The sequence below is a fragment of the Schistocerca serialis genome, chromosome 2 (genome assembly GCF_023864345.2).
Source record: "Schistocerca serialis cubense isolate TAMUIC-IGC-003099 chromosome 2, iqSchSeri2.2, whole genome shotgun sequence".
Taxonomy (NCBI): Eukaryota; Metazoa; Arthropoda; class Insecta; order Orthoptera; family Acrididae; genus Schistocerca; species Schistocerca serialis.
The window spans coordinates 1,163,242,375-1,163,267,982 of record NC_064639.1 but is presented as its reverse complement, the minus strand read 5'-3'; the positions used below and the strand labels follow the sequence as shown (position 1 = coordinate 1,163,267,982).

General features: G+C 40.3%; 1 protein-coding gene across 1 annotated transcript in view; it reads right to left on the bottom strand.

The window, feature by feature from the left end:
- LOC126458634 (cytochrome P450 9e2-like) overlaps positions 1-25,608 on the bottom strand; it is a 131,727-nt gene that overhangs the window by 48,265 nt on the left and 57,854 nt on the right. Inside the window, exons 3-5 of the mRNA XM_050095802.1 lie at positions 23,853-23,990; positions 9,252-9,460; positions 8,973-9,165 (exon numbers count right to left, since the gene is read on the bottom strand). Coding sequence (XP_049951759.1) covers positions 8,973-9,165; positions 9,252-9,460; positions 23,853-23,990 — 540 coding nt within the window. The remainder of the gene's footprint in view (positions 1-8,972; positions 9,166-9,251; positions 9,461-23,852; positions 23,991-25,608) is intronic.

Genomic DNA, 25,608 nt, shown 5'->3' with positions numbered 1-25,608 from the left:
CTTTCATAGCAAGTACCTCTCCCCCAAGTAGATATCCATGGTGTGTGTCACGGCGTCCCCTCTCTGTGGCCAAATGGAGGACCACCACAGCTAGACTTTTGGTTACACTGGCTGTAGCTTGTTGTCCGTAACTTCCAGCCATTCATACCCCCCCCCCCCCCCTCAATCCGTCACCAGGTGACTGTTTCAGCAGCGAGGCAAAGTCTTGCAAGTGTTCGGCACACTTCGTACAGGGCGTCCGCAGCAAACTTCCTTGGCTACCACAGCAAGTTTCTGATTACTGTGACTCCCGACATTCACTGGTACAAAGTCGGTTGTTATTTCGTTCCCCTGCTGCACATTTTTTTCCTGAATCGCTTGAAATGAAGTCCACTGAGTAAGTGACCCAGAAGGAAAAAATTTTCTCTCAGTCACACCTCCCGCTTCCTTGTCTTCACAACCACATACATTCTGGAGTGCAACATTTAACTCGGCCGATGGATCGACCAAGGTGGTCCAGTCACATGACCCATCCAATCAACGGACATCAGCCCCTTAGATCTATACCTGTGGGGCCCCTGAAAGAAGTCGTGTATGCAGAGACCACCTCAGATGCAGAGGCCATTCTGTCCGTCATGCCAGTCAGTTGCAGGGTGGCCCATTTGAACATGTGCGCGAGTCGCTGTCGCGTCGTGTTCGTGTATGCTCTGCTGCAAACAGCAAACAGCAAACAGCACCTGGTCTAATGATCGTCTCATCACAGCACGTCGTGCACTGATATGAGACATTAATATATACCCTATGGAATAGACACAATGTATTTTCGGACGCATATGGAGTGGCAGTTGAAGGTAACAAAACGAACTGCCTAAACTTTGCCCACAATTCCTCTTCGTCCACCTTACTAGAACTAAATGATGTCAATTCACCGTATAGGTGAGACGTTAACAACTGCTTATCTGCTCTATCAAACAGAAACACTCGCCTAGTCTTCTTAACTGATGTATAAACTTCCGAAAGCGTAGCTGCCATGACGACATCATGGTCGCTAATCCCCGTTTCTGTACTGACGTTTCCGATAAAGCCCGATCTATTTGCAGCTAAAAGGTCTAAGATTCTAAGATACATCCGCTCCGAGCTAGATGCTAGAGACAGTTTTCAGAAAACACGCCCACGTATTTTGCGCGACTGTTTGTCTGCACCCCCCGCAATGAATCCGTAGACATCCTGCTCTATACTTGGTAGGTTAAATTCGCCTCCAACTAGTATTCCTTGATCTGGGTATTTACGCGGTACTGACCGTAGACTTTCTTTAAATGACTTCCGAGCTGTCACAGCGGAATCAGGTGGCCGGTAAAAACAGCCAACAATTAACTTGGGATCAGTTACACCTGTTATACTTTTCCAGATAACTTCACTATCACACTCAACTTCGACCGAAATAGAGACAATATTTTTGTGAACTGCAGTGAACACTCCCCCTTCTATGGCCTCTGACCTGTCTTTCCGATATACGTCCCACGACTCGCTAAATATGTCAGCGCTTTCCACTTCGGGTTTTATCCAACTCCCGGTCCCAAGAATAGTTTGAGCGCAAGAACTTTTCTGGAGGGCAGTAAGTTTGGGAACTTAATTAAAACTTTGATAGTCACAGTGTCGTTACTCTGGACGCCATCTGACTTCCCTTGCTGCTTCACAGTAAGCATGTCTATGTGGATGTAAGTTACAGTTGTTATGTAAAGATGAAGAGCGTTTAAGAGGACCGACTACAATGGGGAGCTGAATCAAACCAATTTGCCGACTGAACAACATAAACAACAGCATGGAATGTGTCAGTAGAATTAATATTCAAATCTTCAATACAATCTTATTTGTCTTCCATTTTAGACGTGTTTCCACCTCCACAGAATCGACCTGTGGCTTCCCAACACGTGGCCCGCTATTGTCAAAGCACTGTGGTGTTGCACAGAATCATCCTGGTAAGCATTCTCACACAAGAACAGAAACTGTCACTGATTTAATTCTACAAAGAGCAAAACGATCATGTCAAACCTCACTCTATTCGCAAGTAACATAGCGCTGCATTAAGACACTGTCATTGGACTTGAGTTGATGACAGATCAAATCCTCTCCCATGATCGAGATTTAGGTTTTTCTGCTGCTTGCTTAAATCGCTTCATCAATTTCCCGAATGTCTTCTTTGAAACGGATGAGGTCCACTTTCTGCTCTGTCCCTCCCTCTTCTGAGCCTGTGGTGCTCACGCAGTAGAGTACTCGCCCCTTTATGTGCCCTTACTTACCTAAAGTATTTTATCAGTATCAGGATGAGTTTACGACCATGTGGCGTAGGAGACGACATAATACGATCTCTTACGCGTGTTTTAAACTTATCATTACCAAGAAAGAGGAATGGTTCAAGACCTTCTGTTGTCGTAAGGCACGCAGCTATCTAGTACGGTGGCTGCAGGATGGCTATGTTTTTTTTTTTTTTTTTTTTTCGCTTTGCTCACAGCACAGCTGACAGAACTGCATAGCGTAACATTCAGTCGATACGAAGATTCAACCCTCTACATCATCATCATCATTTAAGACTGATTATGCCTTTCAGCGTTCAGTTTGGAGCATAGTCCCCCTTATAAAATTCCTCCATGATCCCCTATTCAGTGCTAACATTGGTGCCTCTTCTGATGTTAAACCTATTACTTCAAAATCATTCCTAACCGAATCCAGGTACCTTCTCCTCGGTCTGCCCCGACTCCTCCTACCCTCTACTGCTGAACCCATGAGTCTCTTGGGTAACCTTGCTTCTCCCATGCGTGTAACATGACCCCACCATCTAAGCCTGTTTGCCCTGACTGCTACATCTGTAGAGTTCATTCCCAGTTTTTCTTTGATTTCCTCATTGTGGACACCCTCCTGCCATTGTTCCCATCTACTAGTACCTGCAATCATCCTAGCTACTTTCATATCCGTAACATCAACCTTGTTGATAAGGTAACCTGAATCCACCCAGCTTTCGCTCCCATACAACAAAGTTGGTCGAAAGATTGAACGGTGCACAGATAACTTGGTCTTGGTACTGACTTCCTTCTTGCAGAAGAGACTAGATCGTAGCTGAGCGCTCACTGCATTAGCTTTGCTACACCTCGCTACCAGTTCTTTCACTATGTTGCCATCCTGTGAGAATATGCATCCTAAGTGCTTGAAACCGTCCACCTGTTCTAACTTTGTTCTTCCTATTTGGCACTCAATCCGTTTATATTTCTTTCCCACTGACATTACTTTCCTTTTGGAGATGCTAATCTTCATACCATAGTCCTTACATTTCTGATCTAGCTCTGAAATATTACTTTGCAAACTTTCAATCGAATCTGCCATTACAACTAAGTCATCCGCATATGCAAGACTGCTCATTTTGTGTTCACATATCTTAATCTTACCCAGCCAGTCTATTGTTTTCAACACATGATCCATAAATAATATGAACAACAGTGGAGACAGGTTGCAGCCTTGTCTTACCCCTGAAATTACTCTGAACCATGAACTCAATTTACCGTCAACTGCTGCCTGACTATCCATGTAAAGACCTTTAATTTCTTGCAAAAGTTTGCCTCCTATTCCATAATCTCGTAGAACAGACAATAAATTCCTCCTAGGAATCCCGTCATTTGCCTGTTCTAGATATATAAAACATAGATACAATTCCCTGTTCCACTCTAAACACTTCTCCATTATTTGCCGTAAGCTAAAGATCTGGTCCTGACAACCTCTAAGAGGCCTAAACCCACGCTGATTTTCATCCAACGGGCCTCAACTAATACTCGTAGTTTCCTTTCAACAATACCTGAGAAGATTTTACCCAAAACGTTGATTAAAGAGATACCTCTGTAGTTGTTACAATCTTTTCTGTTTCCGTGTGTAAAGATTGGTGTGATAACTGCTTTCGTCCAGTCTGATGGAACCTGTCCCGACTCCCAGGCCATTTCAATTATCCTGTGTAGCCATTTAAGACCTGACATTCCACTGTATTTGATGAGTTCCGACTTAATTTCATCCACCCCAGCTGCTTTATTGCACTGCAATCTATTGACCATTTTCTCCACTTCCTCAAATGTGATCCTATTTCCATCGTCATTCCTATCCCATTGTACCTCGAAATCTGAAACATTACTGATCGTATTTTCACCTACATTGAGCAACTCTTCAAAATATTCCCTCCATTTGCCCAAGGAATCCACAGGATTCACCAGCAGTTTTGCTGACCTGTCCAAAATACTTGTCATTTCCTTCTTACCTCCCTTTCGAAGACTGTTAATTACATTCCAGAATGGTTTTCCAGCAGCTTGACCCATAGTCTCCAACCTGTTTCCAAAGTCTTCCCAAGATTTCTTCTTGGATGCTGCAATTATCTGTTTGGCTTTGTTTCTTTCTTCAACATAACTTTCTCTGTCTACCTGAGTTCTAGTATGTAGCCATTTTTGGTACGCCTTCTTTTTCCTTTTACAGACTGCCTTGACTGTGTCATTCCACCAAGCTTTTTGCTTCATCCTACTTTTACGCACTACTGTTCCAAGACATTCTTTAGCCACTTCTAGTACTGTGTCCCTGTACTTTGTCCATTCCTTTTCCAATGTCTGTAATTGACTACATTCAACTAACTGGTACCATTCTGAGATCACTGTTATGTACTTGTGCCTGATTTCCTTATCCTGAACTTTCTCCACTCTTATCCTCCTACATATGGACCTGTCCTCCTGCACTTTCGGCCTCACAATCCCAATTTCACTGCAGATTAAATAATGATCAGTGTCATCAATCTATAAATCTGAATAATCCATATTAGTTATTTTGTTCAAATTTGGTGCACAGCCTTTTGTTATTAATGGAATGATGTCAAAATTTCAGATTTTTCTTTATTATAGTTCTGCAGATAAAGAGAATTACCTAAAACTCCCAAAACCTACGCCTGTTTTTTTTTAAAATCTAGTTAGGAACAATAACAGATGGACTTTCATTATCATTTGAAGGCATTCGAAAGTTATCAATGCATAAAAATCAATTAATTAGAATTTTGTTTTTAAGACTTCTGTCACTGTGCATTACGTAATACAAAAATCAGTCAAAATTATTATTTGATTATGTTTTGCCGTGAGAATTATTGAGAGAGTGTATGTGGGACATACGTTTAAATTTAATATCTCATTTTTCGTAAAACCTTGTACAAACGAACTGTGGGAAATTATGTTGCAACCACGATTCAGGTGATCCATGTCGGTGTACGCTTTCTTTTGTATAAAAGTACCCAGAATGGAAGGTGGAGGCGGAATAAGTTTATTTCTCAAATTGAAGAATATTTCACACTTTGTTTATTTTAATTAAATAAAATACAAGAATTTAAAGTTTTGCTGATATTAATTACTATCAAGTTAGGGATTAGATAAGACAAGATTTGCCGCGAGAATGATCTGGAAGGAAGAGTTCGTTTCTACAAGGATCGTTTAGATCAGCAGCCAATCAGAATTAAGCTATTCCCGCGCGAAAAGAGGAGTGTGCATATAGGAGAGTACCTCAAGAGGGGTCGCTTGCTAGCCGGTCTACGAATAACACGATCTCAGATCGCTCGTAACAAATACTCTGTGAGATGAGGAAATAGTGAGTTAATTTCGGTTTGAACATATCGTGACTGACGCGACTGGAGTTACGAACATTTTAATGAAAGTGTGGTGTTTCTAAGTTAAATAGTTTGAAAGATATGAGCGTGTGAACTTTCTGATCGTAGTAACAACTCCGAGTGGCGTGTTTCGTGCTCTGTACTGAATACTTTGGCGAGCACCTCTTACGAAGAAGACCACTGAAACGACCGAGTGTTTAACTCGCGAAGAGTTGTGGGTCTGTGACTGGTAGAACGTGAAAATTGTCGGGTCGGACTTAACTACAATTCTGGCTGCTTTCCGAGTGAATTTTTGTTATACAGACAGTGAACCTCGAATGATAACGTTTTACCATATTAAATAAGGACTTGATAGCTATTTCACGTGTTTCAATGTGAACAAAAAGCAGAGTTAATCTAATGTTAAACGCTTTTCTGTAAGTAGACCGAACATCCCGAACGCGCGATTTTCTGATCATGAACTTTCAAGAACTAACTTTCAGCTAGAGTTACGCGGCCTGTGTGCGGTAGGTGTTAGATGGTGGTTTCATGAACGCTGCTTTACACTGCCTAGCACGTATCTGCTACCACAGAGTGAAAAGACGTCGGCAAGAATCCTGTCGAGGTAGGATAATAGCGATTACAAAAACGTAGACGGCCGACCCCGCCCGGCAACTGGCAGAAACCTGGAAAGACGTCGTCGACTTTGATCCGACGAGGGCAGCTGCCACACTGGGGACAGTGGATGAACTGGCCAGGCAACTGAGCGAGTCTGAGAGGGGTCGTATTGTGGGCTTCAGAGTGGCGGCATGATCCTTTTGGAGAACTGTCACAAGTTGGACGATGTTGGTATCAACGGCCACTCGAACGTTTTCACACCCGTATACGTGATTCCGGGCGCACACAAAGCACAGACGCCCGCAAAAACCGCCGTATTGTAAGGGCAGCAGTGGGAGATCGTACGGCCACCACAGCACAGATAAGAGGCCTTGTGAGCCCATCCTCCACTCACGCCACAGAACCGACATGCCTGAATCTACTGATGCCTCAGAGGATCACTTAGAACCGCGCACCGTGGTCTTCAGCGATGAAAGCAGATTCTGCCTATACGAAACTGGTGGTGGTTGGGACGTACTGCGGAATGCCATTAGACCTGCTCTTTTGCCATTCTAGCAACAGGAAGGTGATGTGTTGTTCCAACAGGATATTGCTCGCCCTCACACTGCCAGTGAAACTCAACGTGCTCTGCAAGAAGTGCAGAAAATTGTCGCCAATCGAGCACGTGTTGGATACGATTAGACGAGAACTGAACAGGTGGAGCTGGCTGGCGTGGTGTAACGTGTTCCAGGAGACTCTGTTCGCAGTCTGTACGATCCAATGGACGTCAGAGTCAGCGCCTGCATTGCCACCCGTGAAGGCCGCACCACATACTAACAGCACTACGGGTGTTTCAGCGTGGGTCGATACCTGGTATCTCAGAACCGCTCGTCCTGTTGGTCTGTAATTATAAGTGTTTCTGCTACTCCAGATATAATGTTACAACAGTAAATAATGAGTGAATCGGAACCCTCTATAAGGGTTTACTAATTTAACTGAATCCGAATGGCAATCGCAGACTCACAGGCTTAGTGAAACCTAATTAAATTTCTTATAACTATTTCCCATGATTCTCCACATTTAACTCATACAGAGCGTGGTAATAGCATAAATGCATAATACTGATTACGGTTCTGACGTTCCACAGACGCGAATAATACCTTTCACATGCGAACTGAGCCATGCGTGCACCCATATCGATTGTGGACGCTGGTTCAACCTCTGTAGTTTCGTTCCGCAGCGACCGCCTTTTTGGCGTCTCGCTAGGGTCAGCCTTGCAGCGGCTTGAAGAATTTTAACACCACGAGTGGCTCTCTGAGAGTTTTGGTCTCGGGTATTCTCCCGCACGCTAAGGGGGTCGCTCGCCGAGGACAAGGTGGTGCCACTGTGGCCGAAGGCTGCTTACCGTGGAGAGTGCGTGGATGTCTCTTGAAGATTCAGCACTCCCCGTTTGTCTTCATGATCGCGTGTGTCCAATTCCGATTTCTGGTGCCTTGGTGAATGATTGTGATTTTGCCAGCCTTCGTTCGGCCACAGTATCCGTCGTAGAAATAAATGGCGAGATCCTCATTTGTGTATGATTGAGAGTTGAGTGCGATTTGTGTTTAAAGCTACTGTTATGCTAATTCCTGATAAATGAGAGTTGTTTTTGGTTTCACGCCTAGTTTTCTGTAGGGGCCATTGTTTGCAGTGGGCTTCAGAAGTGGATCAACATCCTTGTAATGAGAACACGGTTGAGTTATTTTTAAGACAGTTATAAAAGGGATACCAGGTTGACCGGCTATAGTTCCATTATTACTCCATTAGGTACAGACGCTGTTCCCGTAAAATCTGAACCCGTGCCTTATTTCTAACCACTCGGGGGCGCAAACCTTATAATATCTATTGTGTTTTGTTTATATCTGCATGATATGACGTTCAGATGGTTTTAAAGTATTTTTATCTTCAACTGGCTATTCGTGTTTGTGGTCTAAATTGGCGCAGTCCCGTCGACCTGAGGGCAAGCGCCATTTTACGCTCTGTAGTTTGTATGTACGTCTTTACAGTTCGAGCTGAACTAAGCAACAGTTTGGTGGACGGACTGAGCTTAAGCTGTCGGCCTTTCACTGGTTCATTAATTTTCGGCCCGCTTTTAATTGTGTTATGAATCAGTCAACGCATTTGTTTTTCGCTTTGTGGTTGTTCGGTCATTTAAAATATTTTTTCAACTGAATTACTTTTGTTCTCTTAGTGAATTTAAAGGATTTGGAATCTAAAGGTTTTTTTAATTGTTATGGTGGTTAAATAATTTTGAAATCATTATTAACGCCTGTATTATGTTTCTTGTAACTGCCTTTTAAAACTGCAAGTAAATCCTTCTCATTTTCTTCTTTGGTGGATTACCTTTTAAGTGTATATTTTTTTAAATGTGTCTGTCTTACAACTTTTGGTTTTTAAAGTGTTATTCACGCGATACTCTTGAATGCCACTGGGACAATTTTTTAAATATTTGCTACATTTGAGAAAATTGAAAAGAAAAAATACTTAAAGCATGGAATATTTCACTTGTGTGCTTAGCACTTTCTCACTCCCTGCTTCAGGCCCGCTATTATGTCATTAACAAATAAATTACTTGTTAAAAATTTTGCTATTAAGACCGACTTGAATAAAAAATCAGTGTTGACAAATATTGTTAAAAAGACTGGGAAAAATTTGTAATCTATGATGCTGTAATAATTAACAACTCTGAAACGTGTAAATTACTTACGCTTTCCTTTGACTTCCGTGGTTCCGTTTACCTCTTCTTCCTGCGATGTTAGTTCGCCTCGTCGCGCCTGCATCATTAGATGGATCATGTCGTGGCGAATGATTCCGTGTTTCTCTCTCGTTCGAATAGTTTCTGAGATTATGGACGTGAAGTAGTCCACGGCCTTTGGGTCCAAGAATGGTATGCGCAGTAGCTACAACACGAGGAAAGCCATAAACAGCGTCTTTATTTGCTAAAGAGAATAAATGCTAATTTTTGTACTCTGCACAAGTTACTCACTTCCATTAGTTTCGGTGATATCAGGTATCCAAAAGCGACCGTCGGTCTGAAGGTGGTGAGATCACGACCCATCGTGTAGAAAGAGTTATTGGGCTCCGAAAGCGAGTCCACCTTGACTCCAAATGCTGTGGTTGCAATAATGTCGTTGGTCATGCGTGTGAAGAAGTCCTTCATCTCCAGGGTGAGGGTGCCTTCCCCGCCAGAAGAAACTTCAGGAAGAGAAGTAAAAAGCGTGTACGTTATTATTTTTATGACAGTGGATGAACAATATTTTTATAATCGAAGCAGTACTCATCACTCAGGAGAAGAAAATACTACTGTGTTTATCTGCTAAGGAGGAACCATGAGTAACGGGGTCGGTTCTGCCTCTAGATGTCTGTGCTGCACGACGTTGTGAATAAATTAATTGTTACAGGGTAGGGAAGGGTTGGTGAAAGGAGAAGTTCCCATATTCATGAGAAATTTTCATATATTGAAGGATGCACGTAGTCATAAATTTTGCGTAGAGCAGCATATGGGAGCATGGGCGAAAGAAGTAGGATTTCATAATATTCCTTCATGGTAGAAAGTACATATACACTCCTGGAAATGGAAAAAAGAACACATTGACACCGGTGTGTCAGACCCACCATACTTGCTCCGGACACTGCGAGAGGGCTGTACAAGCAATGATCACACGCACGGCACAGCGGACACACCAGGAACCGCGGTGTTGGCCGTCGAATGGCGCTAGCTGCGCAGCATTTGTGCACCGCCGCCGTCAGTGTCAGCCAGTTTGCCGTGGCATACGGAGCTCCATCGCAGTCTTTAACACTGGTAGCATGCCGCGACAGCGTGGACGTGAACCGTATGTACAGTTGACGGACTTTGAGCGAGGGCGTATAGTGGGCATGCGGAAGGCCGGGTGGACGTACCGCCGAATTGCTCAACACGTGGGGCGTGAGGCCTCCACAGTACATCGATGTTGTCGCCAGTGGTCGGCGGAAGGTGCACGTGCCCGTCGACCTGGGACCGGACCGCAGCGACGCACGGATGCACGCCAAGACCGTAGGATCCTACGCAGTGCCGTAGGGGACCGCACCGCCACTTCCCAGCAAATTAGGGACACTGTTGCTCCTGGGGTATCGGCGAGGACCATTCGCAACCGTCTCCATGAAGCTGGGCTACGGTCCCATACACCGTTAGGCCGTCTTCCGCTCACGCCCCAACATCGTGCAGCCCGCCTCCAGTGGTGTCGCGACAGGCGTGAATGGAGGGACGAATGGAGACGTGTCGTCTTCAGCGATGAGAGTCGCTTCTGCCTTGGTGCCAATGATGGTCGTATGCGCGTTTGGCGCCGTGCAGGTGAGCGCCACAATCAGGACTGCATACGACCGAGGCACACAGGGCCAACACCCGGCATCATGGTGTGGGGAGCGATCTCCTACGCTGGCCGTACACCATTGATGATCGTCGAGGGGACACTGAATAGTGCACGGTACATCCAAACCGTCATCGAACCCATCGTTCTACCATTCCTAGACCGGCAAGGGAACTTGCTGTTCCAACAGGACAATGCACGTCCGCATGTATCCCGTGCCACCCAACGTGCTCTAGAAGGTGTAAGTCAACTACCCTGGCCAGCAAGATCTCCGGATCTGTCCCCTATTGAGCATGTTTGGGACTGGATGAAGCGTCGTCTCACGCGGTCTGCACGTCCAGCACGAACGCTGGTCCAACTGAGGCGCCAGGTGGAAATGGCATGGCAAGCCGTTCCACAGGACTACATCCAGCATCTCTACGATCGTCTCCATGGCAGAATAGCAGCCTGCATTGCTGCGAAAGGTGGATATACACTGTACTAGTGCCGACATTGTGCATGCTCTGTTGCCTGTGTCTATGTGCCTGTGGTTCTGTCAGTGTGATCATGTGATGTATCTGACCCCAGGAATGTGTCAATAAAGTTTCCCCTTCCTGGGACAATGAATTCACGGTGTTCTTATTTCAATTTCCAGGAGTGTATTGTATATACCGAGCACCCACAGATAACTTAAATATCGCCATTAAGCTCTCATTGGCTTATTTAACAGTAAAAACTAACGAAACAGAGGTTACCAGCGCTTTTAATACAGATTGTCTTAAGGATTTCTCTAGTACGATAACTTTTTATTGCAGTCGGTAATATTGTCATTAAATTAATTCGTACTGTAGAGTTCTCAAATAGGGTAGCTAATTTCTCATTGATAATATCTTTAGAGATGGTCTAATGAACAAAATTATATTACAAAACAAACAAAACCGTTAGTTAATGGCCTCTCAGACCATGACTTGTGTTTCTTATGTTAAACATTAATACCGATAATACTGATTAGGGTGCAAATCTACAACACCCGAGTTCAGGAGGGTGGTCAGTAAGCCATAAACAATCTTATGAAATTCAGCAAAGACATGAATTGGAGCTCATAACATGAAAGAAAAATGTCTGTTCATCCAAACGTGCAGTATATACAAGTAAAAAAAAATTAAACACTTCCAGTAGTGAAGTCCTTATCTTATAATAGCTGTTCACCCCCACAAGGAATGCAGGCTACAGCCAAAACAAAGACAAAAAAAAAAAATTGGATCAAATGGCTCTGAGCACTATGCGACTTAACTTCTGAGGTCATCAGTCGCCTAGAACTTAGACCTACTTGAACCTAACACATTCTGAGGCATCAAGGGATCATCAATTTAGTATTTGAGGAAAGTGTGGAGGGTAAAAATAGTAGAGGAAGACCAAGAGATGAACACACTAAGCAGATTCAGAAGGATGTAAGTTGTAGTAGTTGCTCGGAGTTGAAGAAGCTTGCACAGGCTAGAATAGCATGGAGAGCTGCATCAAACCGGTCTCTGGACTGAAGACCACAACAACAACAACAACTGCCAATGAAAAACAGCTCTGATGTTGATGTTATAGTTCGTTAAAAGATATGCTGATAAATACTCAAGATATTAGTACATACATTAAAGCAAATGAATTACGGGCAACAGATAGTCATAACACGTACCAAAATAAAGACACTGTAGGATATAGGAAGAAAGTGATTAACACAACCAGAAATGAAAAGCACCAGCTAGAATTAACAGTAACTAATACGATGGTGACAAATATGTGCAATGTAGAGAAAATTTTTAACAAGCATCTTATCAATGTTTCTGAAAAGTTATGGTTATCAGCTTCAGTAGATGAAGCCAAGGAATAACTTGGCCCAGCCAGTTCAAGTAACTTCTGTAATATGAATATGTCCGTCTCCACATACGGCTGACGTAAGCCATTGTATAAAAAAGACAAAGGAATACCGACAAACTTAACCAGGTTAACCTTTGTCTGAAATCTCGAACATTTTAGAAAAGGTAAAAGCCCAGTCAACAAATATAAGAAAAAGGCGAATAGGAGAACAAGAATGGTATAGTCGCTAATTTTTGTACATTGGTACGAGGGAGTGTCATAAACAACATATTAAAAATCCGCACTGGTGGGGTGTCAACGTCACGGTGGGTCACTTCTTTATGTTTTTCTTGAATAACTCGGAAACCGCGGTTTCGAGAAAAATTGTTTATCAACTAAAAAAATAAACTACATTAAATTTGCTGTAAAACATCCTATTCACTTTTTCTTTGAGACTGAAACGTCCCCTTTTTGAAGAATTATACACGACTGTCCTTAAACTGACACACAATATTTTGTTAGCGCAACGCAATCTCACTTTCAATAATCCCTACAAAAGAATGGGCCCTGACTAACATTAAACTATACCTTTCAGAAATCACTTACCTCACAAAAATCTTCGCTACTCAAGCTACTGCAATACAGCGAGCGCCACTACTGCCAGCTAAATAAAAGATTCAAAGTACTGAAGGCACTAACTACTGATAGGCATAGTTAGCAAATGAAAGATATTAATAGAGAACAAACAATGTATTTACCTTAATAGTCATAATATATATAGCAGTTCATAACAAATTACAAAACTCTGCCATCTCTCTCCCCACATCCACCACTGCTGGCGGCTCACCTCCAACTGCGCAACGGTACGCGCTGTTCACATCCAGCTGCCGCTGCCCAACACTACAATGGCAGACAGCAATGCAAACTAGCCACAGACTGCACACAGCACAGCCAGTGATTTTTATACAGATGTAGCGGAAACTGGTGTCGTAAACCTAAACAGCCTGCTTACATAGCCCCCATGCTCCCCACAAAAAAGTTTACAAATTGGTACATTGGCTTCTGCAGAACTTAGCTTTCGGAGGACGATAACTACGACACTTCCACAGAGATTTAACTTACAGCAAGACGCACATTTAGCGCTACAGGACACGTATTTGAGTGATTAATTTTGCACTTAAATCATGTATTGTTTAAGATATTTGAAGTACAATGATACAAGGGTTTTCCGTGATATATTTCATTCCATTGCTGTAATCTGTAACACCTGAGGGTATAATTACATTAATCCTCATGGGGGTACACGCCTACTTTGGGTACCATGTGTTTGGCAAGCACAAGGAGCCCTAGCTAATATGGTATTTGCTTATACAACTTTACACATCGGTACCATTTTTCTCTAATACAGAATTACACAGCTACCTGATTATTTGACAGAGAAACAAACATTCTTTTTACTACGTCAGTGACAGATGTTTACGCAATTACACAGTTGGATAACTTCACACTTATGAAACTGTATTTTGTCTGTACTTTGTAAACTGTTCATATTTTTTCGGAACCATTGTGATACTATGAGAGCTTTGAATGATGTATTTGGTATGGGATCATGATTTTTAAAGTACGTTTGAGGCAGATGACACTTTTGACATGAGCAGAGAATTTTTTTTTAGGTTTTGACACTGTTGGAGGAAGCTACGACGATTTTGAGATTTGGCTGAGGTTTTATGATGTTATTATTATGATGATGATGTGTATTATGCTGTTGCCATATGTTTATGATCAATAATCTGATGCTATATGAGTTATTTGATTATGCCACATATCTGTTATGATGAAATATTGAAGAAGTGTCGACGAATATTTATATGTGTAATAAGGTAAGGAGTAACGAATAGTGGTTAGGGACTCTGATTTGTGAAAAAGGTTGTTGGAAACCAAGACTCGTACTTTAAGAGTTATGAAATGTGTGTAAATGCGCGAATGTATCACAATGCAGGCGAAAATTTTTTGCACACTGTTATATTCATAGGATTTTGTTTCTACACATTTGTAACGTAAATTTTCGACCCGTGAAATATTTTTATATGAGACTGTCACTGTAGCGGAAACTGGTGTCGTAAATATTTCGCTAAGAAAGTTAAGTGACCACCTGCACGTAATGCGTCGTGGGCACTCAGCTGGGCGACAGTCGCCTGGAAAAAAGCCATTAGCGTGTGCCCCTTTCAGAGGTACAGGTGGAGAAAAAAAAAAGGGAGGCCATTATCCTCGCTATTGACGTTCCTTTGTAGAAAGCATCGCAAAAACGACATGGTCGAATTTGAAAACATATGATAACACTGTGGAGCTCTTAATTTGTGATATTTACTGAAATGCCTAATGAAATGACGAGAAATATTTTATGTCTATACACCTGATTATGACTACTGTCTTTCTAGTTGAGAGATATTTTTTACTACCTTATGAAATGCCATATGGCTTGCTTTATGTATTTATTTACTCATTTTGTTTAATATCTAGTTTCTAGCTGCACTGCAGCATTGGTTAAAATAAAATTTTATAGATGTACTAATATAAATATTTTCTGTCTACAGATCGAGTAAATAATAATTTTTTCAAAAAAAGAGGGAGCACAAAAAGACATTTACCTTCACAGGAACTGCATTCATAATTTTCTTTTCAATTACTTGGTAATTTTTTTGGTAGAGTAACTTCTTGTGGTGCACCACTTTAATTACATAGACATTAAGATGTGAATATACATTTCCCTTGTCTGCATTATTGTCTTTAGTGTAATGTTTTTTTACTGCTTGAGCTGTGTCATGTTTAGATATAAGTTATTTCATATTCTGCTGCTGGTTGCCAGGCATAGTGCTACTGAATTTTAATTTGTGTTACTCTGCTAAGCCAGATTTATTTTTCTTGTTTGCTGCACATTGCCTTATGTTAGTTGTAATATTGCAATTGCTTTGCTAATTTCTATAATGCTGCTTCCTTTGCAAATCTGCATTTTTTGTCATTGCTGTTTGTGTTAATTGTTTTGTGCTGCTGCATTGCCTCGTCCCTTAGTTTAGCATCTGAGCTCAGTAGATTTAAGTTAGCTTAAGAGGGGGTAGACTATATAAGAAACTAACTATGATGAATTGGAAGAAATGCATTGAGAAGATATAAGAAAATGGTTTGGCCAAAAAAAAAGTAGTGTACAGTGGAGAAAAACTGTTTTGAAAGAGGATGTGAACAGAATACAGAAAGCCGGCTTAGATAGTACTTTTGGGAATAATGATGAACAAAGGGAGATCTCCATGCAAAATACTGCAGTAAAGGAAACCCTGTCCTTTCCTTGTGTTATCCCACTATGTGTTTGTGTTCCCTTGTGTAGTTGTGTTTTTCCTGTCTTTATGTGTTTAGCTAATAAGATTTATGTTGTAGAATTTTTCAAATACTATGTTATTTTCTTCATAAAGGTGTTTAGACATTATTTATTCTGTTTTGTTTTAATGCTCATGTGTGAAGTTGATGTTTCGAAAGTTATTCTGATCTTTTATGTATGTACTCATGTCATAATTCCTGTAACACTGACGTATATGTTATTTCGATTCTTTTGTAAAGCCTGTACTACAAATGTTCTCTGTATTGTTATGTTCTTTAATGATGTTTTTGTACCTTTGTAATTGTATTCTTATGTTATAAAATTGTAATTGACACTAATTCTTCAATAAGGGGACGTTTCACATTTATCCTCAGGGGGGTACACGCCTACTTTGTGTACCATGTGTTTGGCAAGCACAAGGAGCCCTAGCTAATATGGTATTTGCTTATACAACTTTACACATCGGTACTATATTTTTCTAATACACAAATTACACAGCTATCTGATCATTTAACTGAGAGATAAACTTTTTTTACTACATCAGTGACACATGTTTACGCAATTTCGCAGTTGGGTAACTTCACACTTATGAAATTGTATTTTGTCTGTACTTTGTGAACTGTTCATATTTTTTCGGAACCATTGTGATACTATGAGAGCTTTGAATGATGTATTTGGTATGGGATCATGATTTTTAAAGTAAGTTTGAGGTAAATGACACTACTGACATGAGCAGAGAATTTTTTTTTAGATTTTGAAACTATTGGAGGAAGCTACGACGATTTTCAGATTTGGCTGTGGTTTTATGATGTTATTATTACGATGATGATGTGTATTATGCTCTTGCGGTATGTTTATGATTAATAAGCTGATGCTATATGAGTTATTTGAGTATGCTACGTATTTATTATGATGAAATATTGAAGAAGTGTCGACGAATATGTATATGTGTAATAAGGTAAGGAATAATGAGTATTGGTTAGGGACTCTGACTTGTGAAAAAGGATGTTGGAAACCAAGAACCGTACTTTAAGAGTTATGAAATGTGTGTAAATGCGTGACTGTATCACAATGCTGGCAAAAATTTTTTGGACACTGTTATATTCATAAGATTTTGTATCTACACATTTGCAACGCAAATTCTCGACCTCTGAAATTTTTTATATGAAACGTCCCCTTTTTGAAGAATTATACACGACTGTCCTTAAACTGACACACATATTTTGTTAGCGCAACGCAATCTGACTTTCAAAAATCCCTACAAAGAATGGGCTCTGACTAACATTAAAGTATACCTTTCACAAATCACTTACCTCACAAAAATCTTCGCTACTCAAGCTACTGCAATACAGCGAGCGCCACTACTACCAGCTAAATGAAAGATTCAAAGTACTGAAGGCACTAACTACAGATAGGCATAGTTAGCAAATGAAAGATATTAATAGAGAACAAACAATGTATTTACCTTAATAGTCATAATATATATAGCAGTTCATGACAAATTACAAAACTCCGCCATCTCTCTCCCCACATCCATCACTGCTGGCGGCTCACTTCCAACTGCGCAACGCTACGCGCTGTTAACAGCCCAGCTGCCCAACACTACAATGGCAGACAACAATGCAAACTAGCCACAGACTGCACACAGCACAGCCAGTGATTTTTATACAGAGGTGGCGTTACCAATAAAAAAACCTAAACAGCCTACTTACAAGACTAATCGTTTCCGCTTTGTAGGGGATGTAAATGTCTCAGATTATTAAAAATAGTGTTTTACTAGCATGGAAACAAGGTTTAGTTAAAACAAGTAGATATAGAGCAAATATTAAATGTGTGTATCACGTATAAGTGCAGCAGAGCTCTGTTAGGGATAAGTTATGTTCTCAGGGGTATAACATGTGGGAGGAGGGGCGACGTGTGCCGTGGAAATGGGAGGTAAGGTAGATTGCTGGACTGTGGCCATGCAGGCCCCTTCTTCACAGGTCTGCAAAATGAGAGCGAGCCGGTGATTCCGCACCCTATCTACCCAAGTACATCACAAGAAGCAAAATATAGAATATTTAACAAATTTATACCGACTCTCCGAAGCTTGCCTAATGAATCACTGGTGACGCAGGTGTGTGTGTGTGTGTGTGTGTGTGTGTGTGTGTGTGTGTGTGTAGGGGATGGGGGGGACAGGAAGGGGATATTTATTTTCCACAAAATACGTTAACACTACATGGAACACAGATAGGGGTTACTAATAATACTATTGTGCAAGAAACGCATACTACATAAATCTTCGGAAATAATTGCCGTTAAACTAGTTTTATACCCTTAAGACACTACTTCTAATAATTTGAAATTCTTCTGTTCCTTGCAACACGGAGACTAAGTTCTAGAGAATATATGAGTAGGTCTTTTGTAGGTGATATGTTGTAGCTTAATGTTGCACTGGGAAATATTTACGTTAGAAACCGCAATACACGAGTTATTCAAGAAGAACATGGAAGGTTGTCTTTAAACGCTCACCCTCCCCTACATTCACACCCCATCGGTGGGAATTTTTAGCAAGTTGTTAATGACACTCCCTCCAACCACTGTACAAAAATCTGTGACTTTCAGATTAAAAGATCATGCATCTAAATTGTTGACCAGAATAATATACAGAAGAAAAGAATGGATCTGTTACACGACGATCAGTTTGTCTTCAGAAAAGGTAAATGCACCAGAGAGACAGTTCTAACGTTGCGGTTGATAATGGAAGCAAGATTGAAGAAAAGTCAAGATACGTTCATAGGATTTGTCGACCAGAAAAAAGTGTTCGACAACGTTAAATGAACAAAGATGTTCGAAATTCTGAGAAAACTGTGATTAAGCTACAGAAAAGATAGGCTATACACAATATGTGCAAGAACCAAGAGGGAACAATAAAACTGAAATACCAAGAAGCAAGATGTCGGATTAAAAGGGGGGAAGGACGGGGATTTAGTCTTCCAAACCTACTGTTCAATCTATACATTGCAGAAGCAATGACAGGAATAAAAGAAAGAGTGAGTGGTTACCAATGATAAAACTCGCTGACGACGTCCTCAGTGAAAGCGAGGAAGAATTACAGGATCTGCTGAAAGGAATAAACAGTCTAATGAGTACAGAACGTGGTCTGTGAAGAAATCAAAGAAAGACTAAAGCTTTTGAGATGCGGTACGGCAGAAGAATGTTGAAAATTAGGTGGACGGATAAGATAGGGAATGAGGGCATTCTTTGGAGAATCAGCGAGGAAAGAAAATATGGCAAACACTCACAAGGAGGAGGGACAGGATGCTATGACATCTGTTAAGACGTCAGCGAAAACTATGGTAACAGAAAGTACTATAGAAGATAAAAATATACAAGAAGACTGATTTGAATACATCCAGCAAATAATATTTAGGACGTAGGCTGCAAGTGCCACTCTGAGATGAAAAAGTTACCACAGCAGAGGAATTCGTCGTGGGTTGCATCAAACCAGACAGAAGATTGAAGACTAAAAACAGAAACTTACACATTATTAACAATTTCTGGGGAACAAATAAAACCTCTTCTTTGTTATACATCATACTGTACAAATGTGTGGTAGCTCCTGTAAATAATAAAATAAAAATTTTGTTTTATTTTCAACTGTTTTGGAGAGATTATACAATTGTTTATTTGCTTCAAACATATCAGTTTTATGGGCAATATTTTATCGCAGTATAATTCACTTAAGTAATATTCTTAATACTGGCTCAATTTTATTAAACCTACTTGCAGTGTTATACTGTTTGCTACTTGCAGTGTTATACTGTTTGCTAAATATGTGTAGCAAGATAGTTTGTGTGTGTGTGTGTGTGTGTGTGTGTGTGTGTGTGTGTGTGTGTGCGTGGGGGGGGGGGGGGGGATGAAGTGTGGCGCAGCATTGGGAATTCTGCCGAGGACAGAGCATGACCTAGGCACTCTTGAGAACCATTTCGCTTTTAGATCTGTGAAAGGATGTACACATTACCATATCTTTTTTTCTTTTTCGTAAATGTGCATTAGGTATTTTTGTCTTATGACATATTATAAATCCTTGAGGATAACGTCAGTTTGGATTTGTGAAACAAGTAGCGCATCTAGTCTATAATGAATCTGACCATTTGCGTAGAAGCAGTTGAATACGAAGTCGCTGATCATCACAGAACAATGTGATAGCTTCGAATTCTGTTTCCATAAGCTCTGCACGTGACCTCCGGTGACATCTGCCTGTTCTCTACGATGAAAAAGGACAAAAACAGAAACGTTTTCAGGACACTGAAGTGATTACATGGAAGTCACTGGAGGCATTATTGTACTAAATTTGTACTTGTTTTGTAGTCAGTGCTACATGTGCCTGCGATTTGAGAATGGACGACTGTTTTATTAGCATTCGCGGCTTGAAATGAATGAAAATTTAGAGTCGATGCCCGTGGCCTTTAGTTACTCGGAATTTTTTTCTTTATGAATAATGATAATAGCATAGCCCTTCCCCCACCCCTTTCCCTCGTTTCTGTTGTGAACTACAACTCTTCTAGTATGATATAAATATAAATGAAAATTTTTTCTAACAGTCCTATATGGTATAGTATTCACCAAGAAATTTCAATTGATGGATTCTAGCAACACAGATGTAGTTGACTTTACGAATATGTGCCACTTTGAGTACGTGACTTGCAGCATGTGCAATTGTTTTATTTTTGTAAAAGTGTGCAAAAGCTGATATGTTAGTAACCGACTTTAATATGACTGCTGCATGAGAGATTTGACGTGAAATTGACGTTGTCTTTCTATCTCGACTCGTGAACATGACAGCAGCGGATGTTCACCATCAAATTTGCGACGTTCTGTACACAAGGCAATGCTTGAAGCAACGTCTCTTAAGTTCGAAGGTTCGCAGCGAAGGAAGTGGGTAATTGGCAAATGACGGAGGCACTGGCGCAAGTGGTGTGGTGGTTACAAACAACAGATGTTTCTCAGTAACTACTCAATAAACTACTAAAATAAGAAAGGCAGATCAAGAGAGATGTTCTTGAGTTAAAAAGGGGATATGAAGAGATGCAGTGTTTCTGCCCTACTGTTGAAGAAGCAATGACGGAAATAAAAGTTCCGATGTGGGATTAAAATTTGTGGTGAAATGATGCTGTTGATAAGTTTCCCTGATGACAGTGCTGTAATATATTAAAGTGAAGAAGAGTGGCAGGATACGGACTGAGTGTAAACCGAAGAAAGATGAATGTAATTGGGGGACTGGAATATGGACTGAGAGTAAACCGAGGAAAGGCAAAAGTAATGAGGAGAAGCGAAATGAGATTAGCGATAAACTTGAACATCAAAACCGGGGACCATATAGTAGACAAACTGAAGATTTTGTGCTACCTTCGTCTTTCTCTTTCATTGTGGTCTAAGCCATAGGTTTGTTCCGATTTCTGAGTATCCAGCTATCTTAATCTTGGTCTTCCTACGGATCTCTTAGCTAACAGTCTGAAATTTAAGGCTTGTTTTCGTATCTCGTATCTGGCATTCTATGCAGCGGTTGTAACCAGCTTTGTTGATTAGATTCGATCGTCTAATTTGTAGCATATACTCCAAGATTTGCTCTTACGTATTCTTTTCTTAGTGTATCTAATTTTGTGCAGCCTTGTACGTGTTTCAGACATTTCATTTCTGCCACTTAGATTCTACTTTTTAGTAGTTGTCCAAGCTTCACTTCTAAAAAGCAATATGGCGGTGGCAATTACCTTATAAAACTTGTTTTTTGTGTCGTTTCTCTCTTTATTGCTCAGTGTTCTGTTGGCTGCTCTGCACTTTATTTGATATGTCTGTAGTTTGTTCTCAGTGTCGAATTCTTTCCCGTGGCTTACGATAATTCCCACGTAACTGAAACAGTTAACTTTTTCAATGGTTTTGTTTTCTATTATGATCTTAGTCCTCAGTGGTTTTGTCCCTTTGAAAGCCATCACTTTTTGTTTTTGCAACGGATATTTTTATCTTATGTTCTTTAGAAATTTGGTTAAGTCTGTAGACGGATATTTTTAGCGAAGTTTCGCTATCCTATACACTTGCAAGGTCGTCTACAAAAAGCATTGTGATTATATTAAAAATATGTCATGTACTAATTTCAAGCCCAGAGCAATTTCTTGTTTCCATGTCTCAGTCTGCTACTTTAGAAACAAAACAACGCATGACCATGCCACGTTAAAAGACATCTACCAGTTAATATGAAACATAGGCATTAATTTAAGGACAATATTTTTGTGCGTATTCCTCTGGAGCTCGGCATTTTATATAGAAGTGAATCATGGGCTGCAGGGAGGCAGTAAATGGAGAGAACCGGGGCGTTTGCTGTAGTTTTGCAGAAGGTGGTCTGTTAAGAAATGACGAGATTTGCTACAGAACTAGCGAGAAGAGGAATATGTGCAGAACACTATATCAAGAAACAAGATGACGAGACGTGTTATAACATCCATGATCAACTTCCACTGCACTAGAGGCAACCGTAAAGGGAATAAAGCTGTACGGTAAGACAGGGATTGGAAAACACTCAACGAATAATGGAGGACGTTGGGAAGAGATTGGCGCAGGAGTACAAGTTGCGGCAGGCTGCGTCACATCAGGGAGAAGACAGATGATCCGAGAAAAATAATGAACAGCAAATTCAGTTCCACACATTCTGTCAGTAGGACAGTAATTTTCTTGACGCAAATTGCGATTACGGAAAAAATCTTGGTCGGACAATTCTTTATTAAATGTTACGCATTTCAAAAAATCATCGGGAGACGTAAACAGTGAACAATGTACAGAAATTATGAAAAATACGTAACACAAACCAGTATAACGCATAATCGTGACAAACACTGTTTGAGTAATTAATTCAATACTGAATCTAACTTGGTCTCAAGAAACTGAGCACATGAACTGTATATAGTATTAAAGTTCTCATTTCATAAATATTTCACAAAGAGCAATCTTTATGAAATGAGAAATGCGTTGCTATATACAGTCCATACGCTCAGTTTATTGAGCCTAAAACTAGATTCATGAGTAAGTACTGAAAAAATTGAGCATAGAATGTTTTTTCACGATTATGTGTTACTTATTTTTCATGATTTATGTACATTTTCCACAGCTTATGTCTGACGATGATTTTTCTAAACCCGTAACATTAAATAAAGAATTATGCGATAAAGACTTTTCCATGATTGCAGTTTGTATTAAATCTGAATGGTTGCCTACCTCTACCATGGAAGAATCCCGGGATCGAGTAATGGAAATAAATTTTTCCTAATTTCTTAAAAGTACAAGTAAAAAAGGCTCTTTTCACATTTGATTTTACAATGTCGAAATTTTTTGCTGCTAGTCAACGATTTGTAGTTTTTAAACCTTGTTCCGCTAGAATTATTCCCATTCTCAGTATCACAGGTAAATTATAATCCTGTCATGTATGTTATAACCGTATTTACTGCTAGATACTACTCATAACATTTTTTCCATATTTGCTTGTAACAATGTGGTGATCCTCACGCTTCATCCAAAACAGAGATTTAGCATACTCTATAATACTGCGATTATTAAGAAAAGCCCACCTAAAAAGATTTTAACGAAAGAATGTCTGCAGTAATTATTGTATGCAGGAGGATTTGCGGTAAGTTCCAGAACCCACAATCCTTACGGGAAGTAGAGGCGATAATCAGGCTATATTTATTTGCATAAATTAATAATCCGGTTAACACTAAATAAACCAAATAATTTTGCAAAAAGATATTAAATGGAAGTGATTGGTGATGTTAGTACAAAGGGAAAAAATGACTGGTGGGCACAGATAATCCTATACTTTTTCATGGTAACCCACATTAAACATATTAGTAAGAACATATACTACTATTAACCCATGTGAAGTGTGTTTCATATTATCATCTTAATTAGTACATTTCGTAAGTCCAATTTCCATCTCAAAGCTGCACCTGGTTAAAAGCGGGGACATCCGTTCGCATGTCCAAACAGATTTTGTTTATTAGCCTCACATACTCACTCTCATGCTCCGCTGTTTTCTTCGTCAAATACTCGACCATCTGGTGTCCAATCTCGGTCATCAGTAAGAACATGTTCTTCATCTTCATCGAAGAGAAAGCTGGGCTCAGGGTGCACCGCATGTCGTGCCACTCTCTACCTGAGGTGGAAAAGTGACGTGAAGATTATGCAGTGCATTTGTTCCCTACAAAATGGGCAGAATTGTAACTGGAACAAAAGAATGCATATTCTACGCTGATCTTAGCTTTTAGCATCTGATTAAGGCCATGATGCTCTTTCCTTAAGATACAAAAACATTTTGTGATTGCGTTTAGGCAGTACCTAAACTACTTAGAGTAAGTTGTGATATCTGATTAGCATGTATCACGGAGTGTAATTAAAAGAAGATACGAGACGTGCCTTGTTAACTTTAATTACGCTGAACAAAATTTATGATGTAGTATAGTAATAGACTTAGAGAAAGCTTTTCACAATGTTGACTGGAGTACTCTCTTTAAAATTCTGAAGATGGCAGGTGCTAAATATAGGGAACGAAAGGCTATTTACAATTTGTACAGAAACCAGATGGCAGTTATAAGAGTCGAGGGGATGGCAGGGAAGCAATCGTTGGGAAGGGAGTGAGACAGGGTTGTAGCCTATCCCCGATGTTATTCAATCTGTATATTGAGCAAGCAGTAAAGGAAACAAAAGAAAAATTCGGAGTAGGAATTAAAATCCATGGAAAAGAAATAAAAACTATGAGCTTCGCCGATGACATTGTAATTCTGTCAGAGACAGCAAAGAACCTGGAAGAGCGCTTCAACGGAACGGACAGTGTCTTGAAAGGAGGATACGAGATGAACATCAACAAAAGCAAAACGAGGACAACGGAATGTAGTCGAATTAAATCAGGTGATGCTGAGGAAATTAGATTAGGTAATGAGACACTTAAAGTAGTAAAAGAGTTTTGCTATTTGGGGAGCAAAATAGAGAAATTTGTTAACATCGAGTATAGATTTAAATGTCAGGCAGTCGTTTCTGAAAGTATTTGTGTGGAGTGTAGCCATGTATGGAAGTGAAACAAGGATAAATAGTTTAGACAAGAAGAAAATAGAAGCTTTCGAAATGTGGTGCTACAGAAGAATGCTGAAGGTTAGGTAGGTACACCACATAACTAATGAGGAGATATTGAATAGAATTCGAGAGAAGAGAAATTTGTGGCACAACTTGACTAGAAGAAGGGATCGCTTGGTAGGACATGTTCTGAGGCATCAAGGGATCACCAATTTAGTATTGGAGGGCAGCGTGGAGGGTAAAAATCGTGGAGTGAGACCAAGAGATGAATACACTAAGCATATGCAGAAGGATGTAGGCTGCAGTAGGTACTGGGAGATGAAGAAGCTTGCACAGGATAGATTAGCACGCAGAGCTGCATCAAACCAGTCTCTGGACTGAAGACAACAACAACAACATGGTAATAATTTCAGAAACAAAGCCATTGCTCAGTGATAAGACCATAATTTGACGTAAATAGCTTATAATAGTTTTGCTACTGTTGGAATCTCCTGTCGACGATTTTTTCCGTGTTTGCGAGTTAAATGTGAGTTTTTAAAATTCAGGTTCTGAAAATCATGCTTTTTATGTTTACACCAACATTATTCGACACTCATGTATCACCTTCCGTATATGTCGATTTATTTCTGTAAAAAAATTAAACCAATTTAGTGGTGGTTTTTCTATTTAGAACCTAAAAACTGTAGCATTTGCATTTATTTTTT